At 61.2% G+C, this 23,304-nt stretch overlaps 1 protein-coding gene across 2 annotated transcripts in view; it reads right to left on the bottom strand.

The window, feature by feature from the left end:
- MOB2 (MOB kinase activator 2) overlaps positions 1 to 21,946 on the bottom strand; it is a 52,506-nt gene extending 30,560 nt beyond the window's left edge. Inside the window, exon 1 of one of the 2 annotated variants that reach the window (XM_045165876.1) lies at positions 21,798 to 21,946. In XM_045165876.1, the coding sequence (XP_045021811.1) occupies positions 21,798 to 21,814 (17 nt within the window). In that variant the 5' untranslated portion in view covers positions 21,815 to 21,946. The remainder of the gene's footprint in view (positions 1 to 21,797) is intronic. The other variant, XM_045165874.1, reaches the window with a different exon arrangement.
- Between the last annotated feature and the right edge of the window lie 1,358 nt (positions 21,947 to 23,304).

Here is a 23,304-nt window from a genome sequence, read left to right as displayed (position 1 = left end):
GGGGGCGAGGCGGGGGCAAGACACAATGAAGGAGGCCAGCAGCAGGGCCTTCGAAGACCGAACACCTGCTTCCCCGTTCAGACATTCTCACTGAGGCACTGATGCTGCCGGAAGCGCCCCCTCCCCAGGCCCTGCCCCTGCCCCACACAGGTGGGAACGGGAGTCCCGTGCAGGCCCTGGAACCCGAGGTTCCACCTTCCCACCAAACCCACCCCCCCCACCCCCCCCACCCCCCCCCCCCCGCAGAGGGAGACCGCCCCGGGGCTCCGGCGTCCTGCGTGTCCGGCGCGCCCTCTGGTGGACGCAAGCCTCCCGCCTCCTACAGCAAGTGTGGGAAAGAGTTCCCCAGCCTCCCCATCCCCGCCCCGGCCCGGAGAACCGCGAGGCGGGTCAGACCGCCTCCTGGGTGCCCCTTGACCAGCCCAGAGGCCTGCAGAGCAGGCTGGGTGGGCTGGGGCAGAGAGTGGCCAGCACTTCCCAGCACGCCCCCTCCCCAAGGGACAGCTGCGGGGCGGTCCAGGGAGCTCCCGGCTGGCAGAGCTTCTGAACTGCCTGGGCCCCCAGGATACATGACGTGGGGGAGCATTTTCCACAGGAGCAGAACGCAGGTGGCGAAGGCAAGGACAGTGATCCGGCAAGCGTGGCTGTGGGAAGAAAAGGAAATCTTCCCGCTGCGCAAACAAGGCACCAAGCACCAGCTGCTTCCAAGGTCTCGCTCCAGCTGTGACAGGCGGCTCCTGACAGGGAGGCTCCTGCCTCCCGGAGGAGACCCCTCGGCATGGTGAGTGCGGCTGAAGGAAGGGACAAGCAAAAACCCTTTTCCTGCAGCGAGCACGTGAACCCCAAGAGCACCCCGAGACCCTGCCGAGCAGTTCCCAGAGGAAGGCTCATGAAAAACGGTAATAAAGACGTCAAAGCAGGCTCAGCCCCACTGACGAGAAACACCGCGACGGAGTGACACTCCACGCAGCAAACAGAGGGCCAGAGAGGACGGGGAGCCGCAGCCACGGAGGCCCGGCCGCCAGCCAGCCAGGGAGAGAAGGCGTGGGACCCGGTGTCCCAGCCATGGTTTCCTGAAAACAAGCAGCAAAGAGAACGGCTGTTGGGACAGCACCCAGGAAGCGGCCACCCCAGATGGGGTCACACTCACACGAGTGACACGGCCATGGGGGTGCAGAGCCAGAACAGACCCACCCTCCTGCCGTTCACCCCCTCCTCCACTGTCTCCACGCCTCCGCGTCCCGGGCCCGGCTGGGGAGAGGGGCTGAGGACACAGGGCCCGGGCCCCGCACCCCCCACCATTGGCATGGGACCACCAGGGCCCGCGGGCTGGACATCCCCGCACAGCAGCCCCCCGAGACCCTGCAGCTCTTGGCAAGCGCCACAAGGGCTCAGGGGAAGGCTCGGCCCGAGGAGGGATGTGAGACTGGACTTCTATTTGGGAAAAGCCTCCCCTCACGCATTGACACGCCTCACCACTGTGGGTTCCGGGAGTGGAAGATGTGAAAGGCAAGGGTCCCGAGCTCCGCGGTGAACTCTGAGGGGGTCCGGGAAGCCGCAGCCAGGCCAGGGAGGGGCTCAGAGAGAGGAAGGGGTGTGGGGCCCCCCGCGAGGGGAGGCCGGGGCGGGGGAGGGGGGGAAGGACTGCCCCAGAGCAGCAGGGGCCCCTGTGCCGCCCCCTTCACTGAAGACAGCGGCCACCAGGGGCTGAAGAGGACCTCCCGGGTCCCGGCGCCTCGGGGGCCCAGTGCCCAGGGACCCCCAGGCGGGGCTGTGCTTGGCCCAGGCCCGTCCCAACATCAGTGGCTGCAAGGCCGGGTCAGGCTGCGTCTCACCCCCGCTCCCACACTGCAGGCGGCGGGAGCACAGGCCACACGCGTGCACACCCTAGGCCACGTGACAGACTGCGTCCACCAGGGGTCACGATCACCGCTGACAGAGGCCTCCAGAGCAGGCGGCCGCGGCCTCTGGCCCTCCACCTACGGCAGTCCACACAGGGCCTGGGCCTGGGCCCCGCCGGCCGCAGGCGTCTGCTGGGGGTCCTTCCTGTACACGCAGGGGGCACACGAGAGCCTGGTGCAGACGGTGCAGTGGGCACCGGGGCCTGCAACAGAGCTGAGGAGACCGTCGAAAGAAACGCTGAGTGTGCCTGACAACAGCCAACGGGAAGCGCTCTCCAAGCGCGCTGCCCTCAAGTGTGTTCAATGAATCCGTGTTTCCACAGGCTGGCCGTGAACTTCAAATGAAGGCTACTATTTTTAGAGTGTTTTTCAAGTTCTACTCCAGACAGTTATTCAAAGTGTCCACTTAATGAATAAATGCCCTTCCCAAACACATCTTACAGAACTGTCACGCCAAGACCCCGTACCGCCATCCAGCTCGCCACCCTGGGACCGTGGTTCCCTTTCCGTGTCCGTCTCAGCCTCCAGCATGTCCCAGGCCTGCAATTCTCCAGATCCAGTGGGTTTGGTGGTTTAAGAGTCAAGACAGGTCGATGAGAAAAACCTCGAGCTGGGGAGCGGGCCCGCCCGGGGCCTTCCTGCTGCACCTGGTTCCCTCCCGTCTTTCCCTCCAGGAGCCTCGGCTCAGCTTCGAGCCCGGCGCTGGCCGCTCCGCACCCCAGCACCTGGACGTGGAGCTGGGGCAGCGGCTCCCCGCTCCGGGTCAGGCTCCCTGCTCCGGGTCTTCCTGGAGCCCTTTAGAGGCCTGATCCCAGCCTCTCACCCAGGGAGACCCTGCCTGTCCCACACAGACGATCAAACTCCTGCTGCCCCGAACCCAGGGCCCGCAGCGGGTCAGGGAGCTTTGTGACCACGGCTGCCCCGGGCAGAGCAGGCAGGTGGGAAACGAGACTGCTGCTCATGTGGAGAAAGAGGAAGCTGAGAGACGAGGGGACAACAGGGGGACACCTGTGCTGGCTCTGGGGCCAGTGCCCCCAAAGCGACTCCCTCCAGGGGCAGAGAAGCTGCTCGGTGCCCCTGCTGACGTCCTCAAAGAGGGATCTGAAACACATTCAGGGCAACCACAGGAAACGTCTCGGCGCATAAAGCACACGACGGGGCAGCACGGCGTGTGGAGAGAGCAAGGAGGGCAAGGGCCTTTGTGAATGCCAGGGAGCCCGCCACCAAACACAGGTGCCCAGAAAGCAAGGAAGGCGCCCAGCATGGAGGCGTCTGGGCTCAGGCGGACCCTGACGTGGTGAGGTCTGACGGTGTGGACAGGCCAGCGCGGGCCAACCCGCACAGCTCCTTTCCGAGGGGGAGCCTGCACAGGGAGGCCGACCCTGCCCGACTCTGTCACCTCTGATAATGGAAGCGGGACCTCTAGAGCACAGAACTGAAAAGGCTGGTGTAGGCACCCAACACACACAGACATACACACATGAGAAAACTCACTATTTAAAAAGAGATCCAAAGAAGGTGATGGGTGGAGTCTGATCCCAAGTTATTAGAACACAACACAGAGAACTTCCTTGGTGGCACAGAGGGTAAGAATCCGCCTGCCAATGCAGGAGACACAGGGCTGGCTCCTGACTCAGGAAGACCTCAGATGCTGAGGGGCGACTGTGCCCGTTTGTCAACTACTGAGCCTGTGCTCTGGAGCCTGGGGGCCACAGCCACTGAGCCAAGAGCTGCAACTCCTGAGGCCGCACACCGACCGCCTGTGCTCCACACCAGGAGCCGCCACCGCGGTGAGAAGCTGCACGCGGCGACCAGCGTGGCCCACGCTCGCCACAACCAGGGCAGGCCCACACACAGCAGCGAGGACCCAGCAAAGTCAGAGACAGACTCACAGATAAACACACGGTGTGTGTTTTTTTTAAGTGGAGCTCTCTTTCAAAACATAAAGACAACACAGAGAACAAATAAGTAAGAATCAGAACAGCCTCTATACCAGGACAGCATGCCAGGAAGATCTACTCCTGAAAATAAAAACTGTCACGTATAACTCCAAAATTGTTTTAAAAATTAAGAAAATGTAAAAGCCAGGACAGAACCACCATGATCATGAATCAGAATTACAAAGATTCAGACCGACAGCAGAGAGCCGGTTGTCTCTAATCATGTAACCGGTTAGTAGCACAACCTCCTGGAGAGAAACCTGCCCCAGCGACAATGGAGCGCCCAGACAGGACTGAGGGTCCAGGACACCCGCCGCCCCGGCCCCACTGTTGGCAGGAGAGGCCCCCGTCCAGACAAGGGGGAGTCACGGGGCTCGGTCAGCAGGCGCCTGAGCCCCTGGCTCCTCAGCGTGGTGAGGCACGGCTACAGAATGGGCCAGGTCTCCCGTGGAAGCCCCAGGCCCCACAGTGGGATGGGGAGGGCCAGCGTGACTCCAGGGCACCTTCAGTCTTTCCACACGTTGTCTGTTCCCTGGGAAGTCCCAGAGACGACGACCATCCCAAAGCAGTGGGCGCCCTTGGCACCGGGAACGTGGTCTCTACGAGCCATTCCCACCACAAGAAACCAGGCCCCTCAGAGGAAAGGCTCCAGCCGGGGCTTCGCTGTCACAGCAGAGAGCAGGGTCACCCTCCGAAGCCCCGGGAGTCGCCGTCACAAGGCTTGGACCAGCTTGAATCAGCGCCCAGGGGCCACGGATGGGGCAGAGCGACCATCAAGGAGGCTCAGAGCTGCAGTAGACTCCAAGGCCGAGACTGTTTCAAGCCGTCAGTTCTTAGTAAAATATATACCTTAAACCTTGGTTACCTGGAGAAGGCATTACAGAATCAACACTTAATTCTGAGAGCTGGTAAGCAGAGGCAAGGAGTCAAGCATTTATCCAGACTTGCGTATATTGATGCGGGGAAACCAAAGGGCTGACGGGAGTGTCTCTTCAGAGGCGTCACGGCCAGAGCCCCTGTGCTCCAGGCCACCCGAGGCCAGCCTGTGGCCTTCGTCACTGTGTCCACACCCCAGAAAGGCAAAGGCTCACACCTGCTCTCTCCCCCTCGCCCTGTAAGGAGGAACAAGACACACGGTGCCCAGAAGTGTGTGCCCAAGCCCGACCTGGGAGGCGAGACCGTGAGCTCCAGAAGGGAGGGTCTCTGGCCAGCACTCAGAGAGGCCACGTCAGGCTTTGCAGATCGCGCTCTCGTCCTGTGTGTGGCCGCTGCGGGAGACCGGCACCGCCTCTCGCCGGCTCCTCTGAGCACGGAGGACAGGCCCGGCCACCACGGCCCAGGAGGACACTCCCTCGGGGGCTAGAGGACACCCAGAACAAGAGGCGGCGCGCAGCGGCCCGGCGGGGCCTCGCTCACCTGTCTGTTGGCTCTCAGGAAGCCGAGGGTGTGCTTCCCTCTCCCCAGGTCCCTGGTCACCCAGGGCGGCTGAGCCGGGGGAGGCAGCAAGCTGCCACGTCCTGAGCTGCCCTGGAGCCCAGCACTCGCTCCGTTCCCATCACAGACGGGCTGCTGTCACACCTCAGACCCCCGCGGCTCATAGGAAGCTCTGCAGGGCGCGGTAGGGACCCACCAAAGGGACAGCCTCGGCTCCCCTCCAAAGCAGAGGGCCCGGCAGACCTGTCTCAGCAGAGGCCCTGGTCGAGGGCAGGCTGCTGTGTGGGGATGCCAGCCTAAGGCCAGGGATGGCAGAGGGGGCGGGGTGCATGCTGCAGCGGGCACCTCCCCAGGCCGGGCCCCGAGACCGACGCACAGGCCTGAGCCCTCCTGCCTGCCTCCAGAGGGCCGGCTGGAGGGCCCGACGCTGCAGGAGCGCGGACGGCGGCGCGGGCGGGGCCTTTCTGGGCATCGCTGGCCACCCAGTGGAGAAGCAGGGAAGAACGAGACACTGAACGGGATGGAAGGAGGAACTACACGGGGTCCAGCAGGTTCTGGGAACCTGTGAGGGGGGCGCTGCGGGGACAGCCGGGCCCCCCCAGGACACACGTCAGGTCTCTACTGGGAGGGTTGCCAGGGGGTCATGTGAGGTCTGCTGGGACAGGAAGCGTGCTGGAGCAAAGCCTGCCCAGAAACCCCAGTGGACACTGGCCCCCTGGCCTCAAAATCAAATCAAGGGGCTCTAACAGCACCAGCCGGCGACCCAGAGCGGAGGCAGGGCTGCAGACAGGAGCGCGGGGGCAACCTCTCCTGTGAACAGCTTCAACCCAAACACTCAGAACCAGCAGAGACAAAATGAAGGATCTCACTGATTTTCATCAACAGAGGCTACTTTCAAAATCCTTCAGTAAGAAACAGGCTGAGTCGCTCACGCAGCTAATGTCTATACGGCGACCCATCTTGTTGAAAAAGGGATAGGCTACCCACTCCGGTATTCTTGGGCTTCGCTGGTGGCTCAGCTGGTAAAGAATCTGCCCGCAATGCAGGAGACCTGGGTTCCATCCCTGCGTTGGGAAGATCCCCTGGAGAAGGCAAAGGCTACCCACTCCAGTATTCTGGCCTGGAGATTTCCAGGGACAGTCCACGGGGCCTCAGAGAGTCGGACACGTCTGAGTGCCCTCCACGTCCCTGTCACCTGTTCCCCAGCCTCTCTGCTTCTGGCCCTGGAGCCACAGCCTAGCTGCTCCCGCAGCCTCTCCTCCCTGTTTCGTCCACACCGCCCTGTGCCTCCACCTGAGTAGGGCTTCGGCCCACATCTCGGGAAGGCTGGAGCCACACACACGCACGCTAAGGGTGAAGGGTGCTCACCTCCACCCTCGGGCACTTCCGCACGTGTGCCTGTCCGCCTACAGGAGGCCAGCAGAGACGCGCGGCCTTGCGTCGTGGACGGCCCCTCGACTGCAGCCACGAGCAGCACGGCCAGGCTCTTCCCAGGGGCCTGGGGCGCATCCTCCCTGCCCGTTCCTCTGTTCTCTGATGGGGTCTGGACGTACCTTCTGCTGGGGTCGTGGGCACCACGCCTCCGCAGGCGGCTGGCCTTTCCCCTCCCTAGAGGTCTCTGTGCCCACACGTGCAGGCCGCGCTTTCCCCATCCGTGCAGCCACCGATCGACACTGAAGACGCTTCTGAATCTTGGCAACTGCGACGAGCGCTGCAGCGGATGCAGAGACGTCTACACGGACATAGAGAACTCTCTTAAGAATACGACTTCCTTCAGATATACTCCTAAGAGCGGGCTGCTGCATCAGGCACTAGCTCCATTTCCAGTTCCCGGAGGACCCTCCACACCGTTTTCCATGGTGGCTGTGCCAGCTGACATTCCCACCAACCCTGCACAAAGCGTCCCTTTTCTCCACATCTGCACCACTCTTGAGACCTCTCGCCTTTTTCACGACGACCATTGTGACGGGTGAGGAGATAGCTCAGTGTGGTTTAGACGTGCGTTTCCCCGATGACTAGTGGTGTTGAGCCTCTCTTCACGTGCCTGTTGGCCACCTGTGTATTTCCTCTGGCAAACGTCTGTTCAGGTCGCTTGCACACCTGAGCTCACGGTGTGTTTTGGATCTGAAGCCTGCGTCGGATGGGCCATTTGCTGCCATTCTCTCCTACCCCCAGGCTGTCTCCGCCTCTGCTGGCAGCCTCCGTTGTGCTCAGGCTCTGAGTTAATGTCACCCCACTGATTTTTGCTTTTGCCGCCTTTCCTTCTGGTGTCAAATGCAAAAAACAATCATCACCAAGAGCAATGTCAACATACTGTCTATGTTTTCTTCTGCAAGTTTTAAGGTTTCACGTGTTAGGTTCAAATATTTAATCCACTTTAAGTTCATTTTTGTATGTGGCAAAAGACAGTGGTCCAGTTTCACTCTTTTGCATGTGCATGCCGTTTTCTCGGTAACATTTGTTAGAGAGACCATCCTCTGCCCGTTGTACATTCTTGGCTCCTTTGTTGTAAAGTAACTGACCACACACACGCACGCGCGGCTGTTCCCCCGCCCCGCCCCGGGCTCCGATTCTGTTCAGTTGATCGCGGCTGCTTGTACCAGCACTGCACTGTTCTGATCACTGCCGCTTTATAACGTGGTTTCAAATCGCTGCATGTGATGCCTCCAACTTTGTTCTTGCTCACAGTTGCTTTGGGGTCTTCTGTGTTTCCATACAAATTCTACAATCATTTTTTATATTTTTGTGAAAAATGACATTGGAATTTGGATAGTGATTACACTGAATCTCTAGGTTGCTGTGGAGAGTGTAGACATTTTAACCATATTAATTCTTTTAATCCATGAGCACAGAATATCTTTTATGCCTTCAATTTATTTAATTGATGTCTTATAGTTTTCAACATACAAATTTTTCATCTCCTTAGTTTATCATAAATATTTTATTCTTTTCAATGTTATTGCAAATGGGATCATTTTCTTAATTTTTTTTTTCTGGCCACACCAAGTAGCATGCAGGGTCTCGGTTCCTCAACCAGGGCCTGGCCCCTTCAGTGGAAGCCAAGTCCAGCCACTGGACTGCCAGGCAAGCCCCCTTCGTTTCTCTAACGGATAGAGCAAGCACCTTTAAGAAGATGGCTGGGAAGCTCAACCCTTGCCCTCTTTTGCGTCTGGGCCCTGAAGCTGGAGGTCAACTATTCTAAGCGCCGTGACCAGAAAGCCACACAGGAGTCGGCGGGCAGGCGGGAGGTTCTCCAAGCCAAGGAGCCCAGGCGGGGCTTTCGGCGTCAGAGGCTCCGAGCAAAGGGCACCCACGGGTGCGGGTGGGGATGGAGGGGGATGAGGACTCCATCCCCCAGACAAGGGTGTCCAGAGGGTCTTCTGGGCAGGAGTACGACACGGTCAGTACTCTGCTGGTTTGCGGAAGATACGAACCAAAGATAAAGACATAAGCTCCCCAATCCCACCCATGGGTGCCTGGGTCTAGGAGGGCCTGAGGCCCTGGAGCTGGGTCAGCCCAGGGAACCGTGGGCCCACCCGGAGGGAGCCCAGGGAAGTCGTGACCCTGGTGTGGTCACACTGCCCACAAGTGACTCCTGGGTCAGGTCCCGCGGGCAGGGCCGTGGGCCGTGCAAGCAGTCAGGACCCGCCTGCTCCAGCATAGGCTCACAAAGGCCAGGGTGCAGTCTCTAGCCCAGACCCCTCCAAACCTCATTTGAGGGGACATTTTATTGTTTTCATTAGAAACCAAGTGACCCAGACTTCTGAGAAAAACACGCAAGGTGGAACACTGCAGAGCTACCTGTGAGCCGCTCCCGGCAGGTCGCTCAGCTCCCGGGGGGCGGGAGGGGCCCGGTGACCACCGCTGCTCTCCCATCTGCTGTGCTACGGGAGGACCCTGTGACCCTGATTACAGCCAATCAGCAGAAAGCTGGGGACGCCCGCAGGCCCGGTGTCCTGCTGCGCGCTGACGCCGTAGGGCCCACGGACGCTGGGCAAACACAGCTGCGCACCCAGCCCCGCTCTCCCCTCCCTGCTGGGCAGGCCCGGGGCAAGGGCAGCGTGGAGACGCGGCACCATGGCCCTCGCGGCGGAGCGGGCTCCTACAACGCAGCCAGCGCTGCGGGCACGACAGCAACAGACGCCAGGACGTGGCCCCTGCCCGCGAGGAGCCACAGCCCCCAGGGGGAGGCGGCAGGGCCAGACTGAGGCCTGGAGACCCAAGACAGCAGCCGCGGCCACCCAGCTGGCGGCAGAGAGAGGGCCTCTGACCACCACGTGCAGGGCCGGCCACACTGGCCCCGGTCAGCCCTGTGCCCACGGGTCCTGGCTGTGCTGACAGGAGCCGGGCAGACCCGCACACAGGAGCAGGCTGACGGCAGACCCCATCAGGCCCCTGCTGCTCCATCCTGAAAGGGTCCACGCGGGTCCTATGAGCATGTCTGCACCCCATGGGGGCTCCAGCTGGGAGGGCAGCTGGACCTGCCTCAGCCCCCAAGCAGGAACCGAGGGGGGTGCGGGGGGCCCTGGGCTGGCCTGTGCACGCCCCTGCCCTCAACCGTGTGGACGGCCACGTGGGCCCGGCGGGCCCCAGCTTGATGGCTGGGCAGGGCCCGAGGTGGAGCGTGAGCGGACGTGAGCTCCTCGGGCTCCACAGCAGGTGGCGGGCTGCGCCCCTACATGGCGCCACCTCACAAGAGAGTGCCATGTGCTGTGAACCGGGGCCCGCTATCTTCCTGGCGACGGTTCAGACTCAGGGCCCGCAAACCACCAATGCTCCCACCTACACCCACACGTCCAGTGAGGAGGCAACACACGAGAAGAAATGATACACAGCACCCCAACAAATCCACGGCCGTGCACAAGCTAGAGCTCAGGGGCCTTCCTGCCTGGTGGGGCTGACAATTGTACATTAAGCCCAGCTACACGCGGTTGGCCTGGAAGGAAGTGCACGAAAGCCAGCAAGGTCACAACAAGAGGACACATTTATTTTTGTATGGATTATAAACGCCAGAGCTCTCAACAGAACTCAGCTGAGCCCAGCACTTCTTCAGCCAAAAAGGTAGGAGGCCTTCCAGCAGGAACAAGAGAATGTACTTGAAAACAAGGGTTTCATCACAAAGCATTTTCAACCCCTGCTGCAGGCCCACGTCCGGAGAAGCACCTGGGTCTCTGTCACAACAGCGCAGAGCCACATGGGGGCACTCTGCAGACAGCACCCCCAGACCCGGGCCTCTGCACGGGGCCACACAGACCCAGCCAATGTCCTGCTTCCAGGAGGCGGGAGCGGGCCGGGCAGGGAGGGCGGGGACAGCCTGTGATGACAGGCGGGATCCACAGGATCTCCGCCGCGTGCCCCGGCACTCTCAACGCTTGGTGGGCGTGAGCACGTCCACGTCCGTGAAGCTAGTGAACATGACCGCGGCCACGAGAACACCTGCCACACAGCAGGCGCCGCGCAGAAAACTCCTCCCAGCCAGAACCAGTCTGCAGGGCTGGGGCTGGAGCCTCCCCATCAGGCGCCAGGGCCCGGGGAGCAGCTGTGAGTGACCCCGAGCTGACCTAACCTGCGGACGGGGTGGCAAGGGCGGGGGGTGGGAGCGAGCCCCACTCCTGGCACCTCTCCTGGGACCGGAGCCCATGGGGCCAACGCCCCGAGGCCAGCTGCTCTGGTGCCCGCCTGCTGCTGGGCTGCGGGAGTGAGGCTCCTAGGCTCTGGGAGAGAAGAGCATCCGCAAGGGAGGCCACACGCTCCCCCGGCCACCAGAGGCACGCCTCCTCTAGGGGGAGGGACAGAGCCCTGTCCTGGGAAAAAGCCGCGCCCCGCCAGCGCACATCCCGTGCCGGGCATGCTCAGGAAGATGGGCAGCCCTGGCCCTGCGTGCCGCCGGACACCACGCTGCCGGCTGGACAAGGGAGGACGTTCACGACGCCAACTGCCCCACACCCCCAGCGAGAAGGTCCTCTGAGAGGACGTCGTCCTCCCAGAGAGTCATCCTGCGCCCGGGTAGCAACCGAGATGAGGGAGAGGAAGGGCAGCCCGGGGCAGCCATGGCCTGCGTTTTCTTCTGTTGAGTCCTTCTTTGCTCACTCACCACCTTCAAAAGCTAAGAGACCAAAGGACAGAGGACCAGGAAGCAGGCCGAGGTGTCCACAGTCTCTCCCTCGGGACAGCTCAGCCCTGCCTCCCGCCGTCACTCCCAACACCCAGGAGGGGCCGGGCACTGCGTGAGCTCACCTGGAGGACCACACTGCCCCAGGCTCTCTGTGTGCCCCGCCCCAGACGTCTTCCCCACGGCCCCAGGGACCACATGTGGCCTGGACTGGGAGCCACACTCTGTGAGGGCAGTGAGAATGGAATTCCTTTCCCGACAGAATCAACTAAATGGCACGCACAGTCCCAACACAGAGTGTGTGTGTGTGTGTGTGTGTGTGTGTGTGTGTGTACACGTGTGCACATAGCCAGGAAGGAGAGGGCAGGGGCACGAGCTCTGGTCCATCCCAAGGCCCTGCCGGGGCTGCAGCCCACAGATGCACACTCGGCCCCCGGCTCCCTCGGCCTGGACACACGCACACGCAGCTGCGCCTCGGGGTCCCTGCTCGGGCTCCCGCACGGCTGCACCTCCTCTCCTCGGCAGCAGAGCCTGAGCCCAAGGGAGACAGCACCCTTAGCTGGGAGCTAGCACCTCCCAGTTCCTGTCTCTGCTCCTCCCTGTCTCTTTAAGAATAAGTCCTGTTCATCCTAACACTTGGGATCAGATCCCCTTACAATACTGGGCTGGCCAGAAGGACCGCACGTTTCTGTGATGACCAGGTAAAACCTGTTATAGCTCAGCTGGGAAGTTCCGATTCATCTCCGTATCCATCAGACACTGCAGCTTCAGATTTCCCTTTACTTGGTCGTTAAAAATTCTGCAAATGGAAAACATTCAATTCCCTGGCAGACTGTGAAAAGGCACACGCAACAGTTCTGTATCAAAAAGATACAGAAGGTTTACAAAGGTGAAATCGGGAGGTCATCTTGCTCCACTACCTGAAAGACGGCAGGAGGCGGTGGAACAAAACGCTTCGGTAAAGTTCTGGGTGAAAATTAAAACCTGCGTTTTCTTTATAGCATTGAAAAACTGAAGGAATTTTTTGTCCAACATAATAGCAAGGACTCACCTCAGTCATAAGCAGCCAGACGGCTCTGCAAAGAGCAGGCCCGCGAGTGACCATAGAGGCCCATGCGCCCAGCCCAGCCAGGGAACGGTCTCGCTGCCGCCTCCACGGCCGACGCGGGCCAACCCACACCTTCCCCACCTGCGCCGAGCGGCACTCCTGCCCACCGGGAGCCAGCGGCACCCCAGCGGGGCGCAGCTCCAGGCCCTGCCCAGCTGGACGGTGAGATGGCTCCGGGCTGAGCCCCGCTGGCAGGCAGCCTGCTCCCAGGGCTGCGGCAAGGCCAACGCGAGCATCCCTCACCTGACCCAGGGCCCAGGCCCTGCGGAGCCAAAAACGGGCGCAAGTCAGTGCTAGCCCCACAGGAAAGAAGCTGAAACTCAGCAGCTCAAGTCCCTCTCTGAGAGACTCAGAGGCTCCGTTTCCAGAGGGCTGACAATGCCCCCAAGAGAGCCCTCCGGTCCTAACCAGCACCTGGCACATGAGGACCAAGAAGGATGCCAACCTCTCCAGTCCTCCTGGGCCGCCCCTGTACCAGGGGCCCCTGGGCTGTGTGAACCACAGCCTCCACCCAGCACAGCAAGGAACCTGGCTCCCTCCCATTTCTACGCGTGGGAGGGGGAACGAAGGATTCTATGAGGGTCATGCTGTGCGGACAAACCTATGCTATGCTAAGTCGCTTCAGTCGTGTCCGACTCTGTGCGACCCCATAGACGGCAGCCACCAGGCTCCCCCGTCCCTAGGATTCTCCAGGCAAGAACACTGGAGTGGGTTGCCATTTCCTTCTCCAATGCATGAAAGTGAAAAGTGACAGCGAAGTCGCTCAGTCGTGTCCGACTCTTAGCGACCCCACGGATTGCAGCCTACCAGGCTCCTCCATCCATGGGATTTTCCAGGCAAGAGTACTGGAGTGGGGTGCCATTGCCTTCTCCGGCAGACAAACCTAGACAGTGTTAAAGAGCAGGGACACCACAGTGCTGACCGTGCAGTCAAAGCTGTGGCTTTTCCAGGAGCCGTGTACGGATGTGAGAGCTGGACCACAGGGAAGGCTGAGTGCTGAAGGACTGATGCTTTCAACTGTGGTGTTGGAGAAGACTCTCTAGAGTCCCCTGGACAGCAAGATTAAAGCAGTCAATCCTAAAGGAAGTCAACCCTCAATGTTTACTGGAAGGACTGATGCTGAAGTTGAAGCTTCAGTCCTTTGGCCACCTGATGTGAAGACCCAACTCAATGGAAAAGATTCTGATGCTGGAAAGACTGAGGGCAGGAAGAGAGGGGGGACACAGAGGATGAGATGGTTGACTGACTCAAAGGACTTGAGTTTAAGCAAACTCGGGAAGACAGTCAAGGAGATGAAAGCCTGGTGTACTGGAGTCACGGGGTCACCAAAAGTCAGACACGACTTAGCGACTGAAGAACAGTAAAGGCCACAGACCAGGTCCCCCACCCAGCTCCCCGCCCTCCACTCCCAGCCCCTGGCAGCTGTTAGGGCCTGACGAGGTGAGCTCACCCAAGCCACAAAAAGCATGAAGGTCTGGGAGCTGGCGTGGATCAGGGCTCTGGAGACCCGGCAAGCCCCGCCCAGTGGGAGCAGGCCGGCCACTCGGAAGCCCCTCTCCGGTTTCCACATTTTTCTTCCACTCCGAGGCGTGGCTGCCGAGCCCAGCGTGCACACCCACCAACCAAGGCAGCGGGGGCCGGGAGGAGTGTGTGCCCCATGCCCTCAGACACCTTCCTCCCAGAGGGGGTCCGTTGCATGGCCACATGGAGGACCTCCGGGTGACACCACCGAGTCAGCCCAGAAGTGGGGACAGACAAGGCCACACTCAGCTGGAGAAGCGGGAAGGACCCTCCCCTGCAGCCCCAGCTGGGAGACGGTCCAGCAGAGGTGCCCCTACAGGAAGAGGCTCTGTGCTGGGGTTGCACCCGTCAACCCACAGGCTGGCAGGAAGGGAGAGGCACCCCCCGCCCCGGAATGAAAACTGCCACTGCCCAGAGGCCTGTTTGTTTTGGAAGCACCTCACTAAACGGCTTCCCAGGTGGCTCAGTGGTAACCCACCTGCACTGCACGAGATGTAAGAGACTCGGGTGGGATCCCTGGATGGGGAAGATCCCCTGGAGTAGGAAACGGCAACCCATTCCAGTATTCTTGAGGGCTTCCCTGGTGGCTCAGAGGTAAAGAATCTGCTGCAGTGCAGGAGACCCGGCTTCGATCCCTGAGTCAGGAAGATCCCTGGGAGAAGGGAATGGCCGTGCTAAGTTGCTTCAGTCATGTCTGACCCTTTGCAACCCCACGGAGGGTAGCCTGACAGGCTCCTCTGTCCATGAGATCCTCCAGGCATGAATACTGGAGTGGGCTGCTATTTCCTTCAGGAAGATTCCTGGGAGAAGGGAATGGTTATCCACTCCCGAACTCTTGCCTGCGGAATTCGATGGGCAGACCACGGGGTTGCAAAGAGCTGGACACAACTGAGCAACTAACACTTTCACTTTCACTAACAGGCAGCTGGGACAGGTGATAACCACTTCCTCTGCCCTCCCTCTGAGACGCCCCCAGGAACTTGGGGGACGGACCACCGGGGCCAGTCATGACCACGAGCTGGACCACACAGACGGGGGAGCTAAGCCTGGGACCCGAGTGGCTGCTGTGAGGACAGCCAGCAGAAAGCCCTGCAGGCGGCCCCGCAGCCCCAGCACGCACCCTGGGGCGACCCAGGAGGGCTCTCAGTGCGGAAGGCGCGGACCCGAGGACACGCCGCTGCAGAACTTCACCTTCCATACCCGGCACCGCCACCCGGGGGGAGAGGAGGCCCAAGGAGCGGCCGGGCAGCTCCCGCAGCACCTGGGGGGCAGGAGAGCGGACAGCGTCAGAGCAGCACTGGGCGCTGGCAGGGGCAGTGAGCGGAGGGTCACAGATGGAGGGCGCGGTCAGCAGGGGCTGGGATGAGGCACCTGCAGAGCACAGAGCCCCTGGACCCTCGCTCCCTCCTGAGTCACCCCGAGAGCCGGGCCTGCTGCAGAAGGGGCCGTGTGCCCAGGACCAGGGCGGCTGCTCGCCACAGCAGCACGGCAGGGCGGGAAGCGGTGACACTGGCAGGGGGCTGGGGGCCTGGCATGCAGAGCCCTCCCCTGCACTCTGCACACAGGCACTGCCGAGAGCACGCGGGGCCTTCTCCACGTGGACGCAGAGCACCCTCCCACCACCCACTGGGAAGGTTACTGTGCATCCTCTGCCCCTTTCACAGAGGATGAAACAGGCTCTCTAAAGTGAGACAGGACATCTTGTGATGCTGCAGTGAGGATTCAAACCCCAAACCATCCGGGCCCTGGGCCCCATTCATATTCCCCAGCTCTTAGCTCAAACAGCAACTTCTCAAAGACCCCTCAGAGTCCCCACTAAACGGCTCTTGTGTAACCCCCCACAGCACCCCGCCCCACTTCCCAGCATTGCACCCACCCTCTGGGGGAGCCCGCCAGCAGCAGCAGAGGGACATCAGGCTCGGCCACTGCAGGTGAGCATGCACAGCCACGCTTCCCACCAGCAAGGAGACTTCTTCAGAGAAGAAAACCAGGAGAACGTGGCCGCGGCCCAAAGGCACGTGGCTCCAGGCAAGGAAAGCCGGCGGCCCAGCCCCTCCTCATCTGAAGTGTCCACAGTCTACCCTCTGGTTCCAGCTGTTTCTAGCCCCCTGTCCCCAGGCTCCACTCCAGGGCAGAGCCCTGCACACGGCCCGGGGTGCCCCGGGCCAGGAGAAATGCTGGGCAGAAAGAAAAACAAACTGGAGGAAGACAAAGAAGCGCAGGCCCTCCAGCCAAGTCAGCTGGGAACAGACGTGGTGATGCGTGCAGAAGTCACCATTGGGTGCCGAGACCAGCTCGCGGGGCTGACGCGCTCCACACAGGTGCAGAGGGCGCCCCGCCGAGAGCACTGCGCCCAGGCCTGGCCTCCCTCTCGGACCCCGCAAACCCCTCCCCGACACAACCAGGTGGGCCTGGATACAGCAAGTTTCCAGGACACAGCAAGGGCAGCGTGGAAAGGCTGGTGCAGGCAGATCGTCAACAGAGGCATCCGCAGAGGTGGCCGCCAGCACCCGCCAGAGCAGGCGCCTCCCAGGCCAGCATGAGCGCTGGACGAGTCCGGCAGCCAGCGCCCTGGTGCTGCCCAGCTTTCCAGCGTCCTGAGACAAGGCCTTGGTGAGCCCCGCTTTCCAGGGTCCTGAGACGAGGCTCGGTGAGCCCTGCTTTCCAGGGTCCTGAGACGAGGCTCGGTGAGCCCTGCTTTCCAGGGTCCTGAGACGAGGCTCGGTGAGCCCCGCTTTCCAGCGTCCTGAGATGAGGCCTCGGTGAGCCCAGAGGGCAGTGACACCGGGGCAGGGGTGAGAAGCAAGGCCAACGGCTGGGACGGGGCGCTGCGGCTGCCCCAGGAGCAGATGCCAGGCGGAAGGCGGGCCCTGCCCAGCACCCACCGGCCTCGCTGTGGCTCTGCTGGGTTCCCGTCTGCCAGTCTCTCACCAGCAGCACAGCCCTGGGGATGCTTCGTGCAAGGGTTCCCTGCAGACCCTCCAAGCAGGAGAACAAGTGAGAAATGACGTGTCACCACCAAGTGTGCAGACACACGGGGCTCGTTCCAAGAGGGCCCCGCATGGACCTCCCTGGTGGTCCAGTGGTTGAGATTCCGCCTGCCAATGCAGGGAACATGGGTTCAATCGCCGGTCAGGTAAGATCCCACAGGCCGCAGGGCAACTAAGCCCCCATGTGCAACGAGAGAAAGCCCGTGTGCAGCAACAGAGACCCAGTGCAGTCAAAAATAAATAATTTTTCAAAAGGAGAGAGAGCACACTCCACATGACCGTGGCTCCCCTTGAAGGGGTCGGTACACCTGCCCAGGCCCACCCGCCGCACGCCCGACCGCTGCTCCTGCCCCTGTGCCTTTGCACGGGCCATTCCTCCTCCCAGGGACATGACCTTCCCTCTCTCCTACTTGGAAAGTTCCTATGCACCCTCCCAAGCCACCTGCCTGGCTCTCAGCGCCCCCAGCGCCAGCCTGACACAGTACAGACTCTCTTCTCCATCTCATCCTGGGCTCAGGGCCTGGCCCACGCCAGACGGTGAACACAGCAGGGCCTGGAGGTCTCCCGGTGGGAAGCGTCCGGTGCAGGGCTGGCTGAAAGAGGCTGGGTCACAGCAACGTCTCTCAGGACCAGCGGAAAGCAGGAAGAGCCAGGTGTCCATGAAGAGGCGATACACATGAGTCTCCACACCACGGATTACCGCTCGGCAACAGAGGGACAGCCGAGACCAGCAGCAGCACGGAGGACGTCCACGGCAGGGCTGCGCGAGCGGCTCACAGACAAGCACGTGCTGTGCCTCCGTCCCCTCTGCAAAAGCCGCCCAGCAGGCAGATGTGCAGATGTGGACCCTACAGCAGTCATCGCCCGGGGCTGGGGTGGGAACAGGGAGCCACCGAGCACCAGGCTTCTTTCGGGGTGACCACAGTGTTCTCAGACTAAACTGGTGATGGTCACGCTACTCTGTAATTTTACTAAAAATTACTTAATTGTACACCAAATGCAAGTAAACTTTATGGTATGTAAATTACACCTCCATGAAGCTGTTAAAGTTCAGCCTGGGTGTTCTCATGATTGGATTTGACAGCCAGCCACCACGACATCCTCCCCAGAGGCAAACTGCCAAGGGACAGTCATCAACACCCAGTTCAGACACCCACAGGGGTGGCAACCACAGGCTTGGGTCCCCTTCACTCGAGCACATGAGGCCTGTGGGCAGAGCCACTGGGCCCGAGAGGCCCCGTCTGCACAGCAAACCCTAGGCACAGCCCAAAAGCGCCAAGCCCATCGCCCTCTAGAGTAAGTGACCAGTCCAGGAGCCGCTCTCTTCGGCAGGAGAGCCAGGAAGCCCTCCCTGCACTTCTCCCGCCCCCCCCTGCCTCCAGGGAAGAATAGGAGGCCCCGACATCAAGGCTGGGAGCCGCCCCAGTCAGGGGCTGGCGGGGTGCACGGGCCCCGCCCTGGCGGGCAGGTCCCTGCAAACTTCACCCTGTGGGCCCCACCAGGCAGAAGCGAAGGGAGTGCATTTCCTCTCCTGCATTCCCAGATGCTGCTGGGTAGCTTCTGGAGTGGCTCTGTTGGGTAAAACATAAACCGCGCTGCTATCGAACACTCCCAGATGCCCGCCACTGCCAGTGAAGGCGCCCCAACCACCACGCTCTGTGGGGTGGGTCCCTCGCTGGCCCAGCTCACGCAGCTTCCACTCTGGGTGAGGAGGGTACCAGCCTGTCAGCCGCTGTCCAGAAAGGACAGAGCCAAGGACCAGAGACATGACCACACAAGAAGTCACGGCCCCTTTCAAGTTAGAAATTACTTTCGTAAAAGGCAAGGGACAAAGCTACCACGCACCAACTTCAATGGCCGGCTCAACGCCAAGCAGAGGAAACGCACAGGAAGACGGCGGATGTGAGCTGCCTGGCACAAAGCTCTCCTGCAAGTGAGCCCAGCAAAGCCCAGCAGCAAGTCGTAACATGCTGGCTTCACTTCCAGCTCCCCGAGCAGGTTTCCTGCAGGCCTCGCTTTCCTCAGCCACGGCAGGGAGAGCTGAAGATAAGGCTGCCAGCGTCACTCAGCAAGGCCCTGCAGTGGTGGGCAGGACACGAGCTCACGGAGCCTCTGTCGGCCGCTGCTGCGGTCAGGACGGCGAGCACAAGAGGAGGAGGGCGCCCCATTCGCCACTCCACGTGCGGCCACACTTTGTCACTCAAGATGAATGAAGGCAAAGAAAATCCTTCTTTTGAAAAGAACAAAAAACATGAAAAACATGAAAACTCTATTCCAAACAACCTGGTTGACAGCGAATGGTGTGAATTAACAAAAATATCAAGAAATAGTAAAACACACACACACACTTCCTCGATTCTTCCAGGCTGCAACCTGGCCAACGGCAGTCCCAGCACTGGGCACGTAAAGGGCGTCGGCAGGAGCCAGGCCCCTCACCTGCCTCTGGCCAGCTCTCCTCAGAGAGGCACCGGGTGGAGCGGCAGGTGGGCCAGAGTGGGAGGCCCGGGGTCTGCACAGCTCACATCCCCCGTGGCTGTGAAGTCTGGGCCTCGGCAGCCTCCTACGTCACAGCAGATGCTTGATAAACTCGTGGGATGGACAAGGGGACACCCTGGCCCTCCCAGCTCTGGTGTCCCAGAACACCCACCCTGGAAACATGTTCTCAAGATCAGAACCTGACGACTGAGATTATTCCGCCTTCTTTTTAAGGAGCAGGGGGTTCATAGTTAAGGAGACGTGAAAGAATTCATGATTCACCAAATCTGACACGCAGTCCACCAAGTTTAAAAAGATACACACACACAGAAAAGCAAACTCCATCCTAACCTCTCTCTTGAGAGCTCAAGTCACTTTAGAACTGCCCACTTTATAGCCAGGCAGCAGGAAGGGCTCCTTCCCTCCGCAGAGACCACAGAGGCAGCAACTCCAAGCCAATCCCTTTTAAAACTGTCTTCCTCCAACACGGGCACCGGCCACCAAGCACGAGGAAATCAGTGCTCTGCTGACCTTGCCCAGATGACCACCTGGGTGCATAGTCTTGACAAGGGCCTCAAGAACAGCTGTAGTAAATTTCTGGTTGTTCACAATGATAACAATAAAGTCCATAAAGCACAGACCTTAGGCAGTTAGGAAAAACAGACTGCTGGTCAGTTTCCAGGGAGAGAGTACCTGCTTCCTACAAATACGAGCACAGAATGATCACACAGACAGAATATGATCAGCTGCCTCCTCGGCAACCCCGCTCAACAGGCTGGTCCCTCTGATACAGAGAGGCCTGCGAATTCAACTCAGCCAATCAGCAGTCTGCTCCTCTGAAACCGCAGAGCAGGAGGCCAGGGGGCTCAGACACCGTCTCTCCTGATAAAGGCAGAAGCAAGCACCCACCATTCAGAATGAACACAGCTGCCTGCCCTCCAGGCTCGGTGCCCGTGAGCTACGAAGGCCTCCTACGAACACCTCCACTCACACGCACCAAGGCCGGGCAGTGCGCTTCACGTTTTGCTGTCACCTCAGCGTACCCTTCCACAGTGCCAGGTGACAAGGACCACGGCTCCCACTTTACAGATGACTTTTTAAAAGCAGGTCTGGAGAAGAAGTGACCACCTAGAGTCACAAAGCTGTTGATCAGCAAGGCTGGGATTGGAGTCCTGCCTCTGCAAGGAACGAGGTGAGCTGCTTTGCCCCACAGCGCCGTACTGTCCCGGCCCCTGCGCTCTAGCTCCAGGTCCTCCCCGACACACTCAGCAGCTGTCTTTGAACTTCTGATTCCTCCCTCACGCTGTCTGGTCTCTCCCTTCACTAGACTGCAGCCGACCTGCCAGCACGGAAGGGTCTCTTTCATCTCATGCTGACTATCCTGCCAGCACCCTCCACTCTGTCTACGCCAGCAACAGCTTGATAAGACACTGACATGAAACGTACATGGGACCTTTCGCCTCCCTTCCAGGACTTCGGTGTCCAGACAAGCCTTCCACCCACCCCGGCCAACAACACGGCAAGCGCTCCCTCACTCCCATCCCAAGGCCCTAGAGTAACTACCCTGACTCCAGAGGAGCGCTGTGCATGTTAGAGCCAGGCTGGCGAAGGACCGCCCAACTGGGTGAGAAGTGCCTGCCCTTCTTCATACTCAAAAAGTAAAAAAAAAAAAAAAAAAAAAAAAAAACAAAAACAAAAAACAAAAAAAACAGAAAGAAAGGAAGAAAAAAGGACCGAAACAGGTAGAATAACTTGTGCAGGACGACGTGACGTTCCGCACGTTGATCTAACCTCCAGCAAGCCCAACACACGCCGAGGGAGGGAGAGCCCGGCCCGGGCCCGGTGCTGATGCTTCCTTCCTACCCCGCCCTGCGGCGGCCGCCCGCGGAAGCGCAGAGCGCACCCTGCCCGCCGACCTCGCCCGGCGGACGCTGGCAGAGTTGGTTTGTTTGGCTCCTTTTCCCTCCTTTTAAAGGGACTGTCCTCTGCCGGCATCAATGTTATTTCTTGCAGAAGCAAGTTCCCCGCGCCGACCGGCGAGCAGCCCCGGTCCGACCTCCCCCGCCGCCCGACAACCAGCGGCGAGGTGTGGCCGCCGGCTCCGGTCCGGCTCCCGGGACGCGGCGCTCAGCGCGAGCGCTCGACTGCAGGCCGGAAGCGGGCCCGCTCCCGGCCCGGCCCCGACCCCGCTCCAGGGAGCCCCGGCCCCGGGCCCGACCCGGGGTCGCCCCTCGCCCGCCCGGTAGGATGTCCTTGACCGGTTCCGCCCGCGGCGCGCCCCGCGACCCGGCCCGCCCGCCCCGTCGCCGGACTCACCCCATGAGCCAGTCCATGGCTGCGCGGGGCCCGCCGCGCCCGCCGCCCGACTTGCTCGGCCCTCAGCCCACGGCGGCGGCGGCCGGAAGTAAACACTCTCTTGCTCACTCCCACACGCGCGCCGCGGGCGCCGCCGGAAGTGACGCGCGCGCGCCGCCTGCTGGGAAACGTAGTCTCGGCTGCTACCGCGGCCCCGCCCGCCGGGTCCTCAGGAGCAGGCGCGGGAATTTTCCCTTACGCCCTGGGATGTCCCCTCACACCCGGCTGTCCCCTCACCCCGGATGTCCCCTCACACCCGGCTGTCCCCTCACACCCCAGATGTCCCCTCACACCCGGATGTCCCCTCACACCTGCTGTCCCCTCACACCCGGATGTCCCCTCACACCCCGGCTGTCCCCTCACACCCGGATGTCCCCTCACACCCCAGATGTCCCCTCACACCCGGATGTCCCCTCACACCTGCTGTCCCCTCACACCCGGATGTCCCCTCACACCTGCTGTCCCCTCACACCCGGATGTCCCCTCACACCTGCTGTCCCCTCACACCCGGATGTCCCCTCACACCTGCTGTCCCCTCACACCCGGATGTCCCCTCACACCCCGGATGTCCCCTCACACCCCGGATGTCCCCTCACACCTGCTGTCCCCTCACACCCGGATGTCCCCTCACACCTGCTGTCCCCTCACACCCGGATGTCCCCTCACACCCTGGATGTCCCCTCACACCTGCTGTCCCCTCACACCCCAGATGTCCCCTCACACCCCAGATGTCCCCTCACACCCGGATGTCCCCTCACACCTGCTGTCCCCTCACACCCGGATGTCCCCTCACACCCTGGATGTCCCCTCACACCTGCTGTCCCCTCACACCCCAGATGTCCCCTCACACCCCAGATGTCCCCTCACACCCGGATGTCCCCTCACACCGGATGTCCCCTCACACCCGGCTGTCCCCTCACACCTGCTGTCCCCTCACACCCGGATGTCCCCTCACACCCGGCTGTCCCCTCACACCCCAGATGTCCCCTCACACCCCAGATGTCCCCTCACACCCCGGATGTCCCCTCACACCCCGGATGTCCCCTCACACCCGGCTGTCCCCTCACACCCGGATGTCCCCTCACACCTGCTGTCCCCTCACACCCGGATGTCCCCTCACACCCCGGATGTCCCCTCACACCCGGATGTCCCCTCACACACCCAGATGTCCCCTCACACCCCCTGGATGTCCCGTCACACCCCCGGAAGTCCCCTCACACACCCCCAGATGTCCCCTCACACCCCGGATGTCCCCTCACACACCCAGATGTCCCCTCACACCCCCTGGATGTCCTGTCACACCCCCGGAAGTCCCCTCACACACCCCAGATGTCCCCTCACACCCCGGATGTCCCCTCACACACCCAGATGTCCCCTCACACCCCCTGGATGTCCCGTCACACCCCCGGAAGTCCCCTCACACACCCCCAGATGTCCCCTCACACCCCGGATGTCCCCTCACACACCC

This window comes from Bubalus bubalis, chromosome 5 (genome assembly GCF_019923935.1).
Source record: "Bubalus bubalis isolate 160015118507 breed Murrah chromosome 5, NDDB_SH_1, whole genome shotgun sequence".
NCBI lineage: Eukaryota > Metazoa > Chordata > Mammalia > Artiodactyla > Bovidae > Bubalus > Bubalus bubalis.
The sequence above is the reverse complement of the archived record's forward strand: the minus strand, read 5'-3'. Positions and strand labels throughout refer to the sequence as shown.